General features: G+C 36.4%; 1 protein-coding gene across 1 annotated transcript in view; it reads left to right on the top strand.

The window, feature by feature from the left end:
* The window catches only part of LOC117746758 (dynein heavy chain 8, axonemal-like), a 35444-nt gene that overhangs the window by 2955 nt on the left and 13472 nt on the right, over positions 1–19017 (top strand). Inside the window, 51 exon segments of the mRNA XM_034556067.1 lie at positions 621–705; positions 825–976; positions 1569–1752; positions 1985–2148; positions 2464–2640; positions 2934–3047; positions 3628–3735; positions 3848–3949; positions 4031–4177; positions 4263–4457; positions 4580–4653; positions 4763–4862; positions 4981–5100; positions 5189–5324; positions 5434–5621; positions 5699–5779; positions 6134–6250; positions 6409–6528; positions 7084–7222; positions 7367–7473; positions 7561–7667; positions 7740–7842; positions 7966–8089; positions 9065–9237; positions 9360–9486; positions 10022–10257; positions 10498–10602; positions 10704–10817; positions 10912–10974; positions 11204–11304; positions 11436–11573; positions 11821–12061; positions 12173–12372; positions 12642–12795; positions 12887–13050; positions 13463–13565; positions 13726–13830; positions 14071–14232; positions 14653–14877; positions 14976–15148; positions 15253–15431; positions 15508–15695; positions 15794–15880; positions 15972–16079; positions 16162–16296; positions 16402–16563; positions 17339–17585; positions 17937–18178; positions 18274–18414; positions 18505–18736; positions 18859–19001. Of these exon segments, the coding sequence (XP_034411958.1) occupies positions 621–705; positions 825–976; positions 1569–1752; positions 1985–2148; positions 2464–2640; positions 2934–3047; positions 3628–3735; positions 3848–3949; positions 4031–4177; positions 4263–4457; positions 4580–4653; positions 4763–4862; positions 4981–5100; positions 5189–5324; positions 5434–5621; positions 5699–5779; positions 6134–6250; positions 6409–6528; positions 7084–7222; positions 7367–7473; positions 7561–7667; positions 7740–7842; positions 7966–8089; positions 9065–9237; positions 9360–9486; positions 10022–10257; positions 10498–10602; positions 10704–10817; positions 10912–10974; positions 11204–11304; positions 11436–11573; positions 11821–12061; positions 12173–12372; positions 12642–12795; positions 12887–13050; positions 13463–13565; positions 13726–13830; positions 14071–14232; positions 14653–14877; positions 14976–15148; positions 15253–15431; positions 15508–15695; positions 15794–15880; positions 15972–16079; positions 16162–16296; positions 16402–16563; positions 17339–17585; positions 17937–18178; positions 18274–18414; positions 18505–18736; positions 18859–19001 (7392 nt within the window).

Below are 19017 nucleotides of genomic sequence, written 5' to 3'. Positions count from 1 at the left end.
ACTAACTTAGGTTACAATCTGCATTTATTCCTTGGACAAATGACTCTGCAGTAGACACAGGTATTTATCGGCTCCAGCTGTGATTGACAGTGATGGAAACATGGTGGACATGTTAATTATCACCCCTTTTCCATTGCAATGCTATGTGACGCTCATTGAAGTGAATAATGAATAGATCAAATCAATAGAGGTTTGGACAATTATTATAATTTCAGAATGAATAAAACATACAATCAAACTCGGCCGGCCTGTCTATGACATCGAACATGAAACACTAGTGAAAAAAGCAGAGTGGTCATCTCTTTTAACGGCTAAATTAAGTTAACATGTTTTGGCTTCACTCGGTCAGAACATTGTATGATGATAGCATGGTATGTTGGATTTTTTATGATTCTAACATTATTTCAAATTGTCTACACATGACTGGGTATTTTTGTACTAAAAGTAGCAACATTTCAACCAATCCACATCCTATTGGTGGATTTCAGTCTGCCAGTGGGTCTTTTTGTCACTAGTACCACTGGTCTTTGAAATGGTTGAATGTCTTTAATGCCTCTTCTAATATACCATGACTGTAAAAAAACTAAAACATTTCTTTTTTTTGTTTTCTTCCTCAATAGCTGAGTCCTTTTGATAATTTCTTCTCCGAAGGCGGAAATGCAACCATTTCCTTTGTGTATCAAGAGGCTGCAATCCCAGGAATAGGTAGGTGTAATTGCATTACATACTTGTTATATTTGTCCCCGTAATGTTGAATATTCAAACTTAAGTACATTACTGTTTTTCATCTCACTAAAAACAATTTGTATTTAATATCATTTCAGAGTGTGGACGCTTATATCCTAGGACTACCACAGGGGAAAACATATTGAGGCTGTTTTTAGCCAATATGTCTCAAACGTGCCTTAAAGGCATTTGCTGCTTTTTCACACGGAATAGAGTGGACATTGCTGTGAATTTAGAAAACATACATGAGGTAAGACAGTCACGGATGTGTATAGTAGTGTGTCTCTGTAATTGTAATAAGTTCATTGTTTTGTGTGATGTACAGATTTTAATATTGAATTATTGTATTTTAATAGCCAAATAAAATCCCTGTTGAAAGGGCATGACATACTTGTTATTTATGTTCTAAAGGAGGTTTTTGGTTGGCCGTAAAAGATAAATTATTTAGTGAGTTTAGCACCACCAGTGCTGTGATTATTACATAAGTTGAATACACCGCTCCCCTTTTAGAGGATTAGCTAATCATAATTGATCTTTGTGTGTTTAAAATAGTAATATGTAACAGTTAAACATCAATATATGTTGTAAAGCCTTTAGATAATACTTTTTTTTTGTTAAAACAGAAGACTACCCGCGAGTAAAATGTGTTTAAGTTGTTATCGTATATATTGGTTCTACATAAAAAAACAGACCTTTAAAGACCAATGATTGATCGAAATGATGCAGATTTCAAATCTTGGGGAAAATAGGTGTTTATAAAAGAATACATTGTGAAAAATACTTTTGTAATACTATTTAACGATGCAGCTAATTTTACTCTAATTTGTCTTGATGCTTTGTAGGAGATCTTCTTTTCAATGATTGATGCCAGAGACGGTCTCGTGAAAGGAACAAGGAATGTCTTCAACTTTGTTCTACCAGCTCTTGAAGCTGAAAACTGGGGTGTCTTAGATAAGTCTAGACATGGACAACAATTAATACAGAATTTCAAGGACACCATAAAACATTGTCTTTGCTCCTTAGATGGTAAGTCCTTATTTTAGTGAAGTTGTCAGTTACATTATTTTGTTTTTTTCTTTCAAGTTTTGATGTTTAAAAGACATTAAAGCCGTACCATGTCTTAACCATTTAGTTTGGCAAGTCACACTTAATTGCTTTGAAATTGTCAATTGTTGCATTATCTGTTAGTAATGATATTGTTGTAAACGAATGGTTGTATTTCACAAAATGTAATTTATCTTTCTTGTTTGTACCCCAGACATCCAGATGAGGAATGAGAGTATTGTTCATCTGAATACAGTCACAGATATTGATTTCTCTACGTTGGCCTCCCTTGACGATATGAAAGTTGCAGCTGCTGATTGTGACATGGTGCATCGACTGGAAGAAATTCTGATGCAATGGTATAAGCAAATTGAGGAGGTTTGTAAAATTATTGTTATTACACTAACAGGTGGTCAAATTTATGTGAACAGAAACACGATTTCTCCCAGTATCAATGATAAGTGAACAAAAACTCAAAACAAAATATAAATGTAAACTGTGTTGTTTAAACACATTTTTCTTTTTTTTGAAAAATGTCCTTTATTAATCAATCTATATTTTGAAGTGATAATATATATATATATATATATATATATATATATATATTGAAATTAATCTTATATTAGATGCGGTGATTGAATTGCTGCCCTGTAAAGGGAAATTGTAACTATTGTCTGTGTCCATAACCATCAGGTCCTGAAAGAAAATGATAGTATAAGGAAAGAGGTTGATTCTGCAGGGCTACTGAGTGAGTTAGAACACTGGGAAAAAATGTCTTTACAGTTCAACTCCATCATCAATCACATCAAAGGCCCAGAATGTAAGGCAGTGGTAATGGTGCTCCATATCAGACGTTCCAAGATGATCACGGTACGGAGGCTTGCGTGTCAAACTTAAACACATTAATACCGTCAAGAAGTTAGACAGCATTTTTATTTTTAGTTTGATGTGTGTATCGATGCAATATGACTAATTGATGCTGTGTAAATTATATGGTAAAACATTTTAGTTGTATGAGCTATATACAAATCCAATGTCCACAGTCTGAATATGATCACACTGATTCATCCAGGTGGATGAAGAATGCAATTATATTTTCCAAATTTGTAACCGTTGGATTTTTGAAAGATTACATTCAAAATGTAACTTTTTCAACCATGTAGAAATGGCGGGAGCTGGATGCCAGGCTAACAGATCTTACCAATGAGGCAAAAGACAATGTGAAATACCTTGACATACTGGAGAAAGTCTGTCGACCTCTTTACAACAGTGACCCGGTATGTATAATCAATAATTTGATATGATGAATAGCTAGTAATATCTAAGGAAAGGTTATATTTTCCGTATTTCATGTTAATCTCCACACTACATATTTGTGTATACAATTATGTAGTGTGGAGATTAACATGAAATACGGAAAATATAACCTTTTATATTATTAAGGATAATAATTAAGGTAAATGTGTGTTTAAAAAATGCCCTAAATGTTGTTGAGGGCTCAGTTCGTCAGTGCATTTTAAAGTAATGTTTACATTCTATAGTAAAGATTAGTAAAACCATATATAGTAGACTGAAATAATTCCATAAAGCTATATAAAAGGTATTTAATGCATTCACCAATTTCCTGTATTGTGATGCAGCCCATGTGTGCAGAGGGTGTAGTCAAACTTTAGATACAGTGACCTCCAGTGGATATAAGGTTTTGTATCCTATTAGAACTGGACCAGGTATCCTATTTGTAGATATGGCATCATAGTGACACCTCTCCACATTGGTAATATGAAACATGTATTAATGCAAGTTTGTTACATATTGTTTATCAGAACATTAATAATAAACATGAATGTGTGATTTCAGGTTACCATGATGAAAAGCGTGCAGAACGTCATCGATGCTATTCAAATGATTTACAGTGTTTCACAATACTACAACACCAGTAAAAGTATAACTGTACTGTTCTTAAAAGTAAGTGTACTATATTCAGTCTCAGAAAATTATAAGTTGTTGTTCAGAAAATCTAAGGAACCAATTTAATTGTGTTAACAAGTTTAATTGTGTTTTCTGAAAAAAACTCCAGGTCACAAATCAGATGGTTACAGCATGCAGATCATACATTACTAACAATGGCACATGTCTAATATGGGAACAAGATGCTAAAGAAATCATCAAGAAATTTCAGGTGATGATGATACTTATTAAAACACATATTGCCATCAGCATGTGACTGTTTTCAAATTCATTCATCTTTTATGTTTGGCAGGACTGTATCTGCTTATATCAGGAATATCGATCTTGCCTCCTGAAGACAAAGAAAGAAATAATGGTAACATCTGGAAAGAGGTCCTTTGAGGTTTCAGAGATGCAGGCTGTTGCCAAGTTTGAGGGCTTCTGCAATCAACTTGAAAAGGTGCAGTTCCACAATATAAAAAAAAATGTAATTTCAGTTCTACCAAAAGGCCTTGCCAACTAACACTATTCTGTATCTATTGTAGATCACACAAATAATAACAGTGTTCAAGACCTTCAGATCTCTTGAAAAATCAAATATTGAGGGCATTGATATTCTGGCCAGACAATTCCACACTGTATCCATAAACATGAAAATGATACAATATGATATCTTGACTCCAAGAAAAGAATTTGAAACAGATTTTATGAAGTTTATGACTCAAATCAGCCATATTGAGGTATGTATAGTTTTCTTCTGTTTATAATCTGTGGTGTAGGTAGCTTCTATTTTGTCGCTATCACTTAGCATTGTTTCCAATATAGATGGTCATATTAAACATTTGTCTATCTTTATCCACAGAAACAGCTGCAGGCATTTATGGGTTCATGCTTCTCAAAATTATCATCTCAGCAATCTCTGTCCCTAATACAGCGGTCAGTAAAATATAATATAAGATTGTCTTGTAATTATTTAAGCTGTGGAGGATTTGGCAATATAATAAAGAAAATCTAACACAGCTAACACATCTAACCTTTTTTTCAGTTTTCAGAGGCTGAATATACCCTGTCTTGACAAAGAAATGTCCAACCTTCTGAGTCTTATTCTTAAGAAGTATGCCTCAGAACTGGAGTTTGTGAAAAAGGTATCCCATTTTAATGTTTAAGTAGATATTGATCAATATTACAGAATGTGTTGTCAAATATGGATGTTGATGTTTTTGATTAAATGAGCTTATCTGCTTTTGTACATTTTCTTTGCAGGTCTTTGACGAACAGAAAAACAAACCTCCATTAGCTAGAAACAAGCCTCCTGTGGCTGGAAGGATTGCTTGGGTCCAGCTTCTCTACAAGAAAATAGATGAACCCATCGCATACATTAAAGTAAGATTACAATTTCCTACTAAAACAACTTAAAATACTTTAATATTATGTATGTTTTGACGTTAAGTGTATCTATTGTCATTTACAGAAACATTCTGACATCCTGTGCAGCCCTGAGGGACAAGATGTGGACAAAATGTACAACAAAGCTGCAGCTGCGTTTGTAAAGTTTGAGTGTGATTACCACACAGCATGGATGGGTGAAGTGTCAAAACATGAATACGGTTGGTTCTCTAGCTCTAACTTAATATGTGTATACCCTAGATGCACACAATACCCCTCATTAGTAATATTAATTTCAAATTCTTTCTCTACCATTTTGCCTTATAACAGTCTTTCATAATACACTGCTGGTTCGTCACCCAAAGACTGGTAAACTAGTTGACAACTTTGATCCTAAAGTAACTGAGGTCATTGCGGATGCTAAGCGTTTGTTGAGAATGGGTCTGGAGGTTCCAAAGCAGGCGTTGCGTCTGGTCAAGAGGGAAAGTGAAATAAAGGCCAACCACCTTCGACTACAGGTAAATGATAATCCCTTTTTACAGATGGATGGTTACCTTAATATAAAATGACTTGTATGCCATATTTGTTTTTGTAGACCATTTTGGCAGATTATGAGTCTACTTGTGAGAACATTCCAGCGGAATTCACAAGCCTGATGGCTTCAAAGATAAAACATGTGAGCAGTTTGTAAACATTTGTACATTTAATTATATCATAAAAAACAAATTGATGAAATGTAGCTCATATCATGTTCTCATGAATATAAACAAATTATTCAACGAATGATATATGTAAACAAACATTTTACGTTTTGTCTTGCTAAATTTGTTAAAGCTTTCTGTGGGAAAAGTTATAAACATGCACATATTAAGCTTGCTACAGGAAGTGTGAATACTAGGTGTGGAACCAAGTTATTCACAATTTTATTTCTATGGCTTTTGTGTCCTAAGGAGTAACCATTGCTTAATTTATCAATGCTTCCAGAGTTTCTTTTTCTTCTATTTTACTCTTGTTTTTGGTCAATTAAAAGGTTGAATCTGTGCTTCGTAATGGGGCAGTGCTGCTCACCTGGTCATCCTCCCTCCTGGACAAGTTCTTCCAGCATGTTGACACTGCTTTGTTTGAGCTGAAATATCTTGTAAAGAAGGTATGTTACTGAATAGAAGTATTGAGCAAAATGCTAACTATCTTTTCCTTTTTTGATATGGTTATTGCTGTTCTGGATTACACACACACACACACACACACACACACACCAAACACACACACACACATATAAAGATAATTTTGTTTATTTATTTTCAGGTGCAGGACATCTGTAAGATACACATTGATGATGTCCTGACGGACATCTCTGAGACTGTACTGATTGAACTCCCTGAAAGTCATGCGTCTCCAATGCAGCAATTGATTAACATCAATAAGGTATGTCCAAGGGCTCTAACGACCGATTATTTTCACATTCGATTAATCTCTCGATCATCTTCGTGATTGATTGATTTGTTGATTTGTCTATGAAATGTCAGAAAATCAGTGTTTCCCAAGATGACTTCCTCAAATGTCTTGTTCTGTTCACAACTTAAACATGTTCTGATGTTCAACTTCACTGTTTTGCTTTACTCTAGCCATCACAGCTGGCAAAAGCTCTAAAAAACTAACTGTTAGCAACTAACTTGGGAACATAGTGAAGAATTAAGCAATAACAAAATCCAGATATTTCCCTCAGAAATTGATACAGAACAAAAACACAAGAGTGAATAATGGTCTTACCGTCATCAGTGCCAAAAAAACCAGGCAACCGTTTGCTATCAAGTTAGCCATATCATTTTAGAAGGTGATGATATACCAATGTTGTGTTGTTTCTGCTGCCCTAAAATGGCATAAAAGGAAGGATTAGTTTCTTTTTCAAATTTTTATTTTTAAAGAAATTATTAAATATGTCTTGTCCACCAATCCACACATTATATCCTCTTTTTTTAGGACCAATGTAAGGGGTGGGCAAAGACATTGGACTCCAAATATAGTCGTGTTAAAGAAGCTGTGAAGGAGCTGGGTAACGTGTTCAGTGCCATTTATGAATCAAAAGGCACCAAGAAGACTGCAGAGGAACCTGTCTCAGGTGCTCTTAACTCACAGTTTAAAGTGTTGCACACAAGTGGATATAATATACATGTGTTTTTAAGTAACAGGCATACAGTAGCTAAAACAAAAATATATGTGTGTATGTGTATATATTCTTTATTTCTCCCTTTGAACATTTTAGGACGGAGGAATGTGACATTCTCAGGAGAGAGACAGAAGTCCCCCAATGAGGATGAGGGAAATAATGCAGAATGTCCAGACAGAGATAAAGCAATCAAATTTGAAAAGGTTTTTTTTTCTCATTTAATTTATTAATATTGCTGTGATATACAGTATACCAACACATATGCTTCAACTAAAAATCTTAATTTTTAGGAGTTTAAGAAGCTTTATGAATACTTCAGTGAAAGGGTATTTGAAGCACTGGTCAAAACAACAAAGCTGTCTTTGGAGACCCTGAAAAGGAGAATTTGTGGCACTAGGTAAGCATGTCTGTGTTATTCAGTATTTAAAAAAAGGCCAATATCTAAGAGAAACTATATGATGCGTTACAGATCGACATCAAAAATTGGAAAAGGTAATACTTACCAGAAGTCAATGTCTGAGACTAAGTTCTCACTAATAACATGCGAAGTCCAGCTGGTTATACCCAAAGTGGTGAGTTTCCACTACTCATTGGTTACTGATTCCACTTCATACTAGTTGTCTTTTAACAGTGATGGATAATCTATAATCCCTTGCCAATATTTTATATATCTGTCTGATATTTGTTGTCATCAGGTAATGATTCCCACTGTAGATAAGATCGAACAGGCCATAAATCGATTAATTGACTTGGTGTTGGAAATTAGCAAGGGCATTGCATGGCAGCAGGAGTACAGTGCAGATGGTGCAAAGAACAAAGGTAAACCATTGTTAGCATACATATAGATGAAAAAAAAATCTGAACAAAATATAATGAAAATATGTGGATCTTAAGTAAAAAACAAATCATCCTCAAATCTAATTTAGTTAGTTTATTTTTGTAGATTCCTTTGTTTTATGAATAGTTAAATGATTGTAGTATAATTTAATCTTTTCTTTTTTTTATCTGACGGTTCAGTGAATAATAACAGCAGTTTTTTGACAGGGCCAAAATCAATCAAAGTTGTGTACGAGTGTTATTTTTGGCAACTATTTTAGATTTAGTCTTTGACCTGTGTCTTATCCAAAATTCGTTTTTTTTTTTTTTTCATTAGATTATACTGAATATTTCAGTTAATATAGTCCAATCAAACCAATCATTTTGTCATTTTAGTCAAACTTATTTCACCAAAGATTTTATCTGATCATTATCTGATATAAAACTCAGATAATGATCAGATAAGATCAGCGATTAAGAATGCAGCTTTGCAATTATTCTGACTGTTCTCTTTTGTGATGCTCGGTTTTGTCCCACTGACCCGAAAAAATTATGAGAGCAATTCAGTACTGCCCGGCAATTAAACAATATTCCAACCACACAATCCCAACCTGCAAATTGCAACTTTATGCATTATTGTAGCACAATTGTCAGTACTGAGGACCAAGATGACAAGGTCAGAAATGGACTCTGCGTGATAAGCAGCATAATGTGTGTGTGTTAGAGAGAGAGAGAGAACAAAAATAAGAAATAATGTTTTTATTTTTTGAACTACATTTTAGTCTCATCTTTTTTCATCTAAGATATTGATGATATTGCATGTTTGATAATGTCACGTTAGTGTTTAATGACATTGCTGCCATCTCGTCATTGTCTCTAAAAAACGGTTGTTAATGAACATATTTTGTAACAATATTCCTTCACAAAATCAGCCTTGCTGTGTAAAACCCTTTGAATTTGATGTTTGTGATCTCACAGGCGGAGAAAAAGAGAATTTCTATCAGAGAGTTGTTGAACAAAAAGACATCAAAAAGGTTGTGAACATTCTGAAATCAGCAGTCAGCTCCCACAGAGGACAAGCAGCTGCTGTTCTAAAGCAGTTTGATCAATTCAGTGTGATCTGGGATGAAGACAAGAACCTCAAAGTCAAGGTTGTTTTTTCTTAGAACATAACATTCTTTTTCTCACCTTTGACAGAAAATATACTGTATGTTTTCCTATAATAATACAATAATGCTAATAATACCATCATGTGTATCATCATTTAAAAAAGGAATTCATGGACAGCAATCCATGCTTGATCCAGATCAAATCTAAAATCCAGCACTATGACTCAATTGAACAAGAAATTGATGATGTCAAACCCATCATTGTTTTGGGCTGTACTGAATTGTCAACAGGTAAGGTAACTGCTATATGACAGGAACCAGATTGAAGACTTTTTTTTTCTTGCATTTTGATTTCTGGGTCTACAGAATGGAAAGAAATAGTTAAAGCTTTGCAGCACACAGCCAGAAAACAGAGCTAAGCATTAGTTTTCCCACTACTGCAGTTAGAATGAACATGGTTGTCACTAAAAAATGTCATCCAATCCAGTAATTAGACATGTCACTCAAAACCCCACTGGGAGAGACAAACGTTACGGAATGGACCTTTTGGGAACCAGAAATGTTCATTCTAAATTTCAGGGATATCTATCAAATTTGTTGTCAAAATATTTGTTCTGAAGGAAAGTGGTAGAACAACTATCCAACATTGCCATCTCTATCACAACAAGAAATCTTCTGACCCAAGAAGCATCCTTTTTTTATAGTAAACATTTGATGTTATAGCAAAACGTTTTAATTAGTTATGTCATCACTTGTTTTTAGAATTGTGTGTGTTAGAGGCGAGGAATGCAAATAATGTACTCTAAATTGTGTTTCCTGTATACAGAGCCATTAAAGAAGTCCTTGACAGTTGAGACCAAAGCCTGGAAGAAATTGTTGTGCAAATACCTGAAGGAGAAGTACAGGAAGAAAATGATTGACACCAGCATACATATTAACAAATATCTTGTACGATTATCTCATCCTGTGGCTAATCTGGAAGATGTGCGTTGTGCCATGGGGGCCCTGTCTAAACTTCGGGATGCTGAAATTCAAACTGACATGACATTAATTTCCATTGAGGTATGAAAAGCACTATTTACCACACCTAAGGTCTAGTTTGTTACTGCAATGGTTATATGACAAATGTATTGTTCTTGTGCTCCATCTTAAATGTATGTGATGATACAAATCTTAGACATTTTTTTCTGTGTCATTATCTATTTAAAGTCAAACATTGTTCTTCCCTCATGAGTTAGCCTTGCAGTTTTGATTTATGTAGCTTTAAAAAAAAAACATACATGTTGATTTTGTATTTTACAGGAAGCATATGACATTTTGACTCAATATGAACCTGAGGTGACCAAAAGACAAGCAGAGGGGGTGCACAGTCTGAGACGTTTCTTCATAAAGCTGCAGTCTCAAGCTGTTAGTATCATCACTTTATTCGTACTTTGTTTGCTTTGACATTTTAAAATGTGTTCATCTCTAACTCAACTGTGATTTTGTTTTTTATTCCTGACTCCCAGAGATCAGTGCAAGATGAGCTTGTTCGTATGCAGCCCAAGTTCAAACAAAACCTTCTGGAATGTGTTTACATTTTCCAAAATGATGTTGGTACTTTTATGAAACAATATGATTCAGTAAGTAATCTGTAAATCTTTAAGTCTTATCAGTATTGGTACGTTTTCTAGCGATTTAATTTAAATTAATCAGTTCATATTGTGTTGTTTTTAGGAAGGCCCCATGGCTGATGGAATAGCTCCCCGAGAAGCCAGCTGCAGACTCCAGAACTGTCAAGTAACTTTCAAATTGTTTTATACCATTCTATATACTGGTCAATAATGCATAAAAAGCATTTAAACAAATAGAAAAGACAAAAACACATTTGAATCAAGGTAAAGATTGATGTAAAATGTAAAATGTGTGTAATGTCTCTAGATGTCTCTAAATAAAATACAAAACTATATCAGAATTCTGCTTTTCTAAATTTGATTATCTTGAACACTTTAAAAAAAATGTCTTTCAGGTTAGATTTGAAGAACTGTGGAGAAATTTCACCACATATACTTCTGGGGAGCAGCTTCTTGGCTTGCCAGTCACAAACTACGACTGTCTACAACAGAAAAAGTGGGTTGCCACTCTATAAGCTTAAACTACATTACCAGAACAATGACAATTATTGGTTATGGTGATACTCTTTACGGTATTTTATAATGTATTTGGACTAATAGATATACAATTTCCTATGATTACCTCAGAAAAGAGATTGACCTGCTACAGAAACTCTACAGCCTATATGATGCAGTGATGAGTAAGATTGGCGGGTACTATGGTATTATATGGACAGATATGGATATTGAGAAGATCAATGCAGAACTTTTGGAATTTCAGAACAGGTAATCCAAGTATTTATGTTCAACCCCCCCACATGACAGATACAAGCAATTTACTATACACTGTGATTTAAAAAGATATATATTATGGAGAAAATTGTTTCTTTTTAGGTATATTTTAGGTCTTTTATAGTACATAATATAATCATCTTGCCAAAATTAACACAACAGTATATATTTAATTTCTGTAAAAAAATAGTGTTCAAATATATGTATATATATATATATATATATATATCCCTATGTCTAGGTGCCGAAAGCTACCTAAAGGACTAAAGAACTGGCAAGCCTTCCAAGACCTGAAGAAGACGATTGATGATTTCATTGAGTCATGCCCTCTACTTGAGATGATGGTAAACAAGTCTGTGATGAAGAGACACTGGGACAGGATCACAGACCTGACTGGGCATACATTTGAGGTGGAGTCCAATACCTTTACACTCAAGAACATCATGGAAGCACCTCTGTTGAAGTACAAGGACGATATTGAGGTTTGTTGGCAATTTGGATGCTGTGGTTGCAATTTGCCCTAATCTCAAATTACAATATGTGTATCTTATTATGTTCTTCACCCTTCTGAGCTTGGCTTTTTACATTTGTAGGACATCTGCATTTCATCTGTGAAGGAGAAGGATATTGAGGCCAAGTTGTCACAAGTAAAAGAAGTGTGGTCCAGCCAGATTCTGAGTTTATTTACATTCAAGGATAGAGGTGAACTAATGCTGAAAGGAGCAGACACAGCGGAGATCCTAACCTTCCTGGAAGATAGTCTGATGGTGCTGGGATCACTGCTAAGCAACAGGTACAACAGAGCAAACACCGACTTGAAATGAGATTTCAAAATATTGACCAAAATCAATATTTAACTAGGAAAAATAGATTAAGGCTTTCAAAAGAAAAGACTGTGACTAGACTGATGTGACTATAACTGATGATTCAGAGAGGGAAATAAAGTATAGATGCTTATACATTTAGTTTTATTTATTCTAGGTATCCTTTCAGTTATAATGTCCATATATACACTGTTTTGTGCTGTCTTAAGAAACGTGTGTTCTTGTCTGCCTCATATAGATACAGTGCCTACTACAAAGCAGAGATCCAGGACTGGGTGTCAAAGCTTTCAACATCATCTGATGTCATTGAACAGTGGGTTATTGTGCAAAACCTGTGGATCTATTTGGAGGCTGTGTTTGTTGGGGGTGACATAGCCAAAGACCTGCCACAGGTATAGTTAATATTCTGTATCTCTATGTATCGAAAATTACAACTTTGAGCTCTTCCTTAGTAAAATAAATACTTAATATTTCCCAATGTAGGAATCAAAGCGTTTTCAGAACATTGACAAGTCCTGGATTACGATCATGCAGCGAGCCCAACAAGTCCCAAATGTGGTGGAGTGTTGTGTGGGCGATTCAACTATGGGACAGCTCCTACCAGATCTTCAGAAACAGCTGGAATTTTGTCAAAAATCTCTTGCAGGGTAGAACCTTTTGAGTTAATTATTTTTTGTAAGAAGCATCAATGGGGTTTAAAAAGAATTCTGAAAACCCTTCAATGTAGTGCTAACTTGTTATCGGTTGTATTGAATTGCATGTCTTTTAATTTCAGTGATCTAATTGTTACTGTGTATTCTGTAAAAACAAAACACTGATGTATGAGAGATTCAGGTAGCATATAAATGTGGTTATTTTGCAACGCCGTCATTTCAAAGAAGCTGCAAAGTAGTTTTTATCAAATTACTTGTATTAATAACGTCTCTTTGCCTTTTCCTGTAATTAATTTACATTAGGGCAAGTGTCGTCATCAGACTTAGTTATTATTGACATCTTGTAAATGCTTAAATACAGTTGATGGAGGCGATGTATTTACTGGATGATGATGTGAACTGACAGGTACCTTGAGAAAAAGAGGCTGCTCTTCCCACGGTTCTTCTTTGTGTCTGATCCGGCCCTTTTGGAAATCCTTGGACAAGCCAGTGATTCTCACACAATTCAGGTTAGAACATTGATTGTCACTATAAAGTTATATGTTTAAGTAGAAAAGTACTTCTGCCAAAGAGCTTGTGTTTTTGGTCCCACTCATATTCTCATGATTTTCCAAACGTGTGTGGTAAGAAATGTAGTAAGACTCATTTGAGATGCAATATTTTTTTCAGTCACATCTTCTTGGAGTGTTTGACAATGTCAATGAAGCGGAGTTTCATGGCACTGAGTATGACAAGATTGTGGCTGTTATTTCACAAGAGGGAGAGAAACTAAAGGTATATAATGTGCTAATTGCATTAACTGAATACAAATATAATTTAGAACTCATGTGTTACTCTTAACGCAAAGCACTTTTGCATCATATAGCATAGTGTGTGCATCTGTTCGTTTAGTTGAATATGAATCTATAAAATAACTTGTAATGCTGTGTAGGAGAGAACATATGGGGGGGAAAACTAAACTACTGTAAAATTGCACTTGAGTAAATGCACTTTGTTGTGTGTTTGTGGTTTCAGCTAAACAGTCCTGTCATGGCACAGGGAGCAGTGGAGCTCTGGCTCGGGGAGCTGTTGTTACAACAGCAGGCTTCATTACACTCTGTTATCAAAGCTTCAGATCTAGAGATCAACGATAACGACTTTGATCTTCTGTTTTTCCTCAACAACTTCCAAGCACAGGTCAGAAGTGAGAATATTGAATGCATTGACAGTTGTCATGCTAGTGGTTACCTAATGTGGTACTAGAACATCCTCAATACACATTTTAAGAAAGGCTTATTCGTATTCAGATCGAACTACCACATGGTGATCACCTGACAATTTAGCAGCCGAACAAATGATAGCAATGGTCAATCTTTGGGTGTTCTTGGATTTACTTTGTGTGAAAAGTTTGTCAAATAACAAACATGAATACACTTGTAGTGTTGAGTTATATAAAGAGACACTGGCGACATGTGTAGTTCTTTAGTGGTTTTAAAGTACAGGATGACCCTGCATTAGTCTAATGTATATTAGCTAATGCTTTCAGGTCAATTTCAGATAATTCACACGATGAGATGCATCTTTTTCTGCGTCCTTTGCTCCTATACTCTCTTTTAGGTTGGCTTGCTGGGAATCCAGATGCTTTGGACAAGAGATGCAGAACAGGCACTAACAAATGCTGAAGATGACAAGGAGATCATGCCTCTTACCAAAAAAAAATTCCTAAATCTACTCAGGGCACTCATTAAACAAACCACCTGTGACCTGAGCAAATTTGACAGAGTCAAATATGAGACGCTCGTCACAATTCATGTGCACCAGAGTGATATATTTAATGACCTAGTAGGTTCCCTGAAAAATCTTACTTGTCATAGATCCTATCATATTAATAACTGGCTGTCATGTGTAACACATTCAGATTGATCCTACTTTGTCCTCAGGTAAAAAAGCGTATCAAATCTGTCAGTGACTTTGAATGGCTGAAGCAGAGCAGATTTTACTTCAAAGATGACCTGGATACGGTCCTTGTATCAATTACTAATGTGGACTTCACTTATCAGAACGAGTTCCTAGGCTGTACCGACCGTCTGGTCATCACCCCTCTGACTGACAGGCAAGAAAAGAGAAATTTGATTTGGTTACTTAATCATCGAATTAACTTTTCAAATACTGTAGTGTTACATTTCAAAGTTAAATCAGAGAACTGTGTTTTATCAGGTGTTATATCACACTATCCCAGGCTCTGGGTATGAGCATGGGAGGAGCCCCTGCAGGGCCGGCCGGCACTGGGAAGACTGAAACCACTAAAGACATGGGTCGTTGCCTCGGCAAGTATGTGGTAGTGTTCAACTGCTCGGATCAGATGGATTTCAGAGGACTTGGCAGGATATACAAAGGTATGCCAGGCAAAACATCCAGCAGTATATTGTACAACTTCAGTTATTTCATTATGTATTTTGTATTCTTTTTCAGGCCTTGCTCAGTCAGGGTCCTGGGGCTGCTTTGATGAGTTCAACAGAATTGACCTGCCAGTGCTTTCTGTTGCTGCTCAGCAGATCTACATTGTTCTGATGGCACGCAAAAAACACAAAAGCTCTTTCATTTTTACTGATGGAGACCATGTAAATCTGAATCCAGAGTTTGGCCTTTTTATCACTATGGTAGGATACACAATTGCACAGGAAGCTCAGAAGAAACGCACAATATACACTGTATACAAATGCTGACAATCAATAACTTGTCGTCATTACATGTTTAGAACCCTGGATATGCAGGACGTCAGGAACTTCCTGAAAACCTAAAAGTGCAATTCAGGACAGTTTCAATGATGGTACCAGACCGGCAGGTGGGTCACGGCTACTTTTACTGGAAGGTAATATTTTTTCTTCTGCGCAACTATTAACACAAAGTCACTTCTCTGCTATTTTCTTCGGCAGATCATCATGAGAGTCAAACTAGCCAGTTGTGGATTCAATGAGAATGTCATCTTAGCCCAGAAATTCTTTGTCCTCTATAAATTGTGTGAAGAACAACTTACAAAACAGGTGAGAAGCATGTGGCCAGCGCTTAATTACTAGTTTTGTATGATTATTGACCTACTGACACAAAGCCTCTGCTTTTTGTCAGGTCCACTATGACTTTGGCCTTAGGAACATTCTGTCTGTGTTGAGAACACTCGGGGCCAATAAAAGAGCACGTCCTGATGACACAGAGTCCAGCATTGTCATGACAGTGCTGCGAGACATGAATCTCTCTAAATTAGTATGAAAGGAACTCAGTGTTAACCACCATGCATAATATAATATATTTTGGAGGCATAGTACTATGTCAGCAGAGACTGAATGTGAATATTTCTGTATCTTTCAGGTGGATGAGGATGAGCCCCTATTCCTTAGCTTAATCCTTGACTTATTCCCAAGTAACCCGGTGGATGGGAGCACATATGTTGAACTTCAAGTTGCTGTGTCCCATCAAGTTGAGCTTGCTGGTATTGTCAACCACCCACCATGGAACCTCAAACTGGTTCAGGTACCTAAAAACCTCTTTGCCTGGATGTTAAAGTCACTATGAGGAACTTTCATGTTGTGTTGATTTTGGTGGTCCCTCTGGACGAAAATTATAGAGTTTCCGAGAACCAGATTTAGAAAGCCTCATTTTATTGCAGCAGACGTCTGACAGTCTGCTACGCGTAGTCCTTGTTCTGGTTTTCCCACGCCTCCCTTCCCTCCCTTGGCCTCCAGCAGCATAGTGTTAAAGTTGGCTCCCAGCAGGGTGAAGGCGAAAGCTAGTGGTCTCTGGGTTTGTCTGAGGCAGGCTGGTCGCTTCCGGAAGCCCTGCTGGAGTCTGAACTGAAGGAGTTTCTGGTGAACGTGCATTATTTCATCTGATTTTGCGTGGAATCCAACCTGGTGGCAACGATGATAAGCATTGAGAATAACTGTATAGTCTTACATTACATTTAATTTAGCTGACACTTTTATCCAAAGCAACTACTTTCATACACTAGACACAGCTACGGAGAGCAATTCAGGGTTAAGTATCTTGCTCAAGGACATATCGACTAGGGCTAGCACAGCCAGGGATTGAAAGACAGACCTGCTAACCACTGACCCACAGTCATCCTATTATATTTTTAAAAAACTATGTGATGGTCATATGGAGGCATCAGTTTTTAATTGAGACTGTTTTATAACCAGTTCAAAGGGCCTCACAGTAACTTTCAGCTCCTGTTGTGTTTTTTGTGTGATAAAGTTATTGTTTGGATTATACTTCCCTGATATGTTATTGTTACTGTCACTATCAGCTTTATGAGACTGCAAGAGTGCGCCATGGCCTGATGACTTTGGGCCCAAGTGGAGCTGGGAAGACCACAGTCATCAACCTGCTAATGCGAGCTATGAGTGAGTGTGGAACCCCACACAGGGAGATGCGCATGAACCCCAAAGCAATCACTGCACCACAGATGTTCGGTCGTCTTGATGCAGCCACCAGTGATTGGACTGATGGGATCTTTTCCACTCTGTGGAGGAGGACACTTAAAGCCAAGAAAGGTTTGCCACACAAAGTCACGTGCACATTCAAACTGATACGTCTCAATTTATGTCACAAATTGCCTTTATATAAAAAAATATTGCACTATCCAAAACACACTATTGTTTAAGATCACAAAGAAAGATTCATGCAATTTAGTTGTTGTGACTGATGAAAGCAGCCTCCATTCACTTTTTGCTTAAGCAGCACACATAATATGATTTATGCTTGCACCTAAAAATGTTGGTCACACCACCTATAAATGGGTCTGTCCTTGAGACCGAACTAACACATGAGTAAATTAAAAATAAGGAAGAGATAGTTTGAGAATTTAAGGATTAAATTATGATTCAAGATTTTTTACTCTTCAGGGGAGTTCATATGGATTGTGCTTGATGGCCCTGTGGACGCCATATGGATTGAGAACCTCAACTCTGTGCTTGATGATAACAAAACACTGACACTGGCTAATGGTGACCGCATCACCATGTCTCCAACCTGCAAGCTGGTGTTTGAAGTGCACAACATGGATAATGCCTCCCCTGCTACTGTGTCTCGGGTGGGTATGGTCTTCATGAGCTCCTCAGTTCTTAGCTGGCAACCCATACTCCAGGTACAGTTGTTTTATGAAATAATCCAAGAAGAAAATGTGAACAATGATTATTTTACAATGAAGTGCTTTGGTAGAACTTTTATTTTATTTTTTAGGGATGGGCTCACAAGCGCATTGCAAAAGAGGCAGGAAGCATTGTGAATTTATATGAAAAGATATTTGAAGATGCTTACTTGTATATGAAGCAGAATCTTAAACCTAAAATGGAGCTTCTGGAATGCAACTACATAATGCAGGTATGTATGCAGAAAAATGCTAAAGACAAACAGAAATTAGACAATGGCTCTAACTATTATCTGAATTATCTGAATATGATCCACCCTCAGTCAATGAATCTGCTGGAGGGCCTTATCCCAACCAAGGAGGAGGGGGGCTTGACTGGTAGCAAACACCTTGAACACCTCTTTGTCTTCTGCCTGATGTGGAGCCTGGGAGCCCTTTTGGAGTTAGAGGATAGAGACAAACTAGAGGAGTACATGAGAGCGCATGACAGTGGTATTGATGTGCCTCAAACAAAGCCAGGAGAGACGATATTTGAGTATATGGTCAACACAAACGGTACAGTCATATTATACAATAAATGCTACTTCTTTGTTGTCTAGATCTGGCTTTAAAGTGAGTGTTTGAAATATGGTTTTATCCTGGGTCTACGACTTTATGTTTGGCAACTTATATTTCAGGTGAATGGTGTCATTGGAATAACCATGTGGGGGAGTATGTCTATCCTACTGATCTTGTGCCAAACTACGCCTCCATTCTTGTGCCAAATGTGGATAACGCAAGAACCTCTTTCTTGCTGGAGACTATTGCCAAACAACGCAAGGTGATCTAGTCTCTTT

This window comes from Cyclopterus lumpus, chromosome 17 (assembly GCF_009769545.1).
Source record: "Cyclopterus lumpus isolate fCycLum1 chromosome 17, fCycLum1.pri, whole genome shotgun sequence".
Classification (NCBI taxonomy): domain Eukaryota; kingdom Metazoa; phylum Chordata; class Actinopteri; order Perciformes; family Cyclopteridae; genus Cyclopterus; species Cyclopterus lumpus.
Note: the sequence above shows the minus strand (reverse complement) of the source record. Positions and strands in the feature narration are given on the sequence as shown.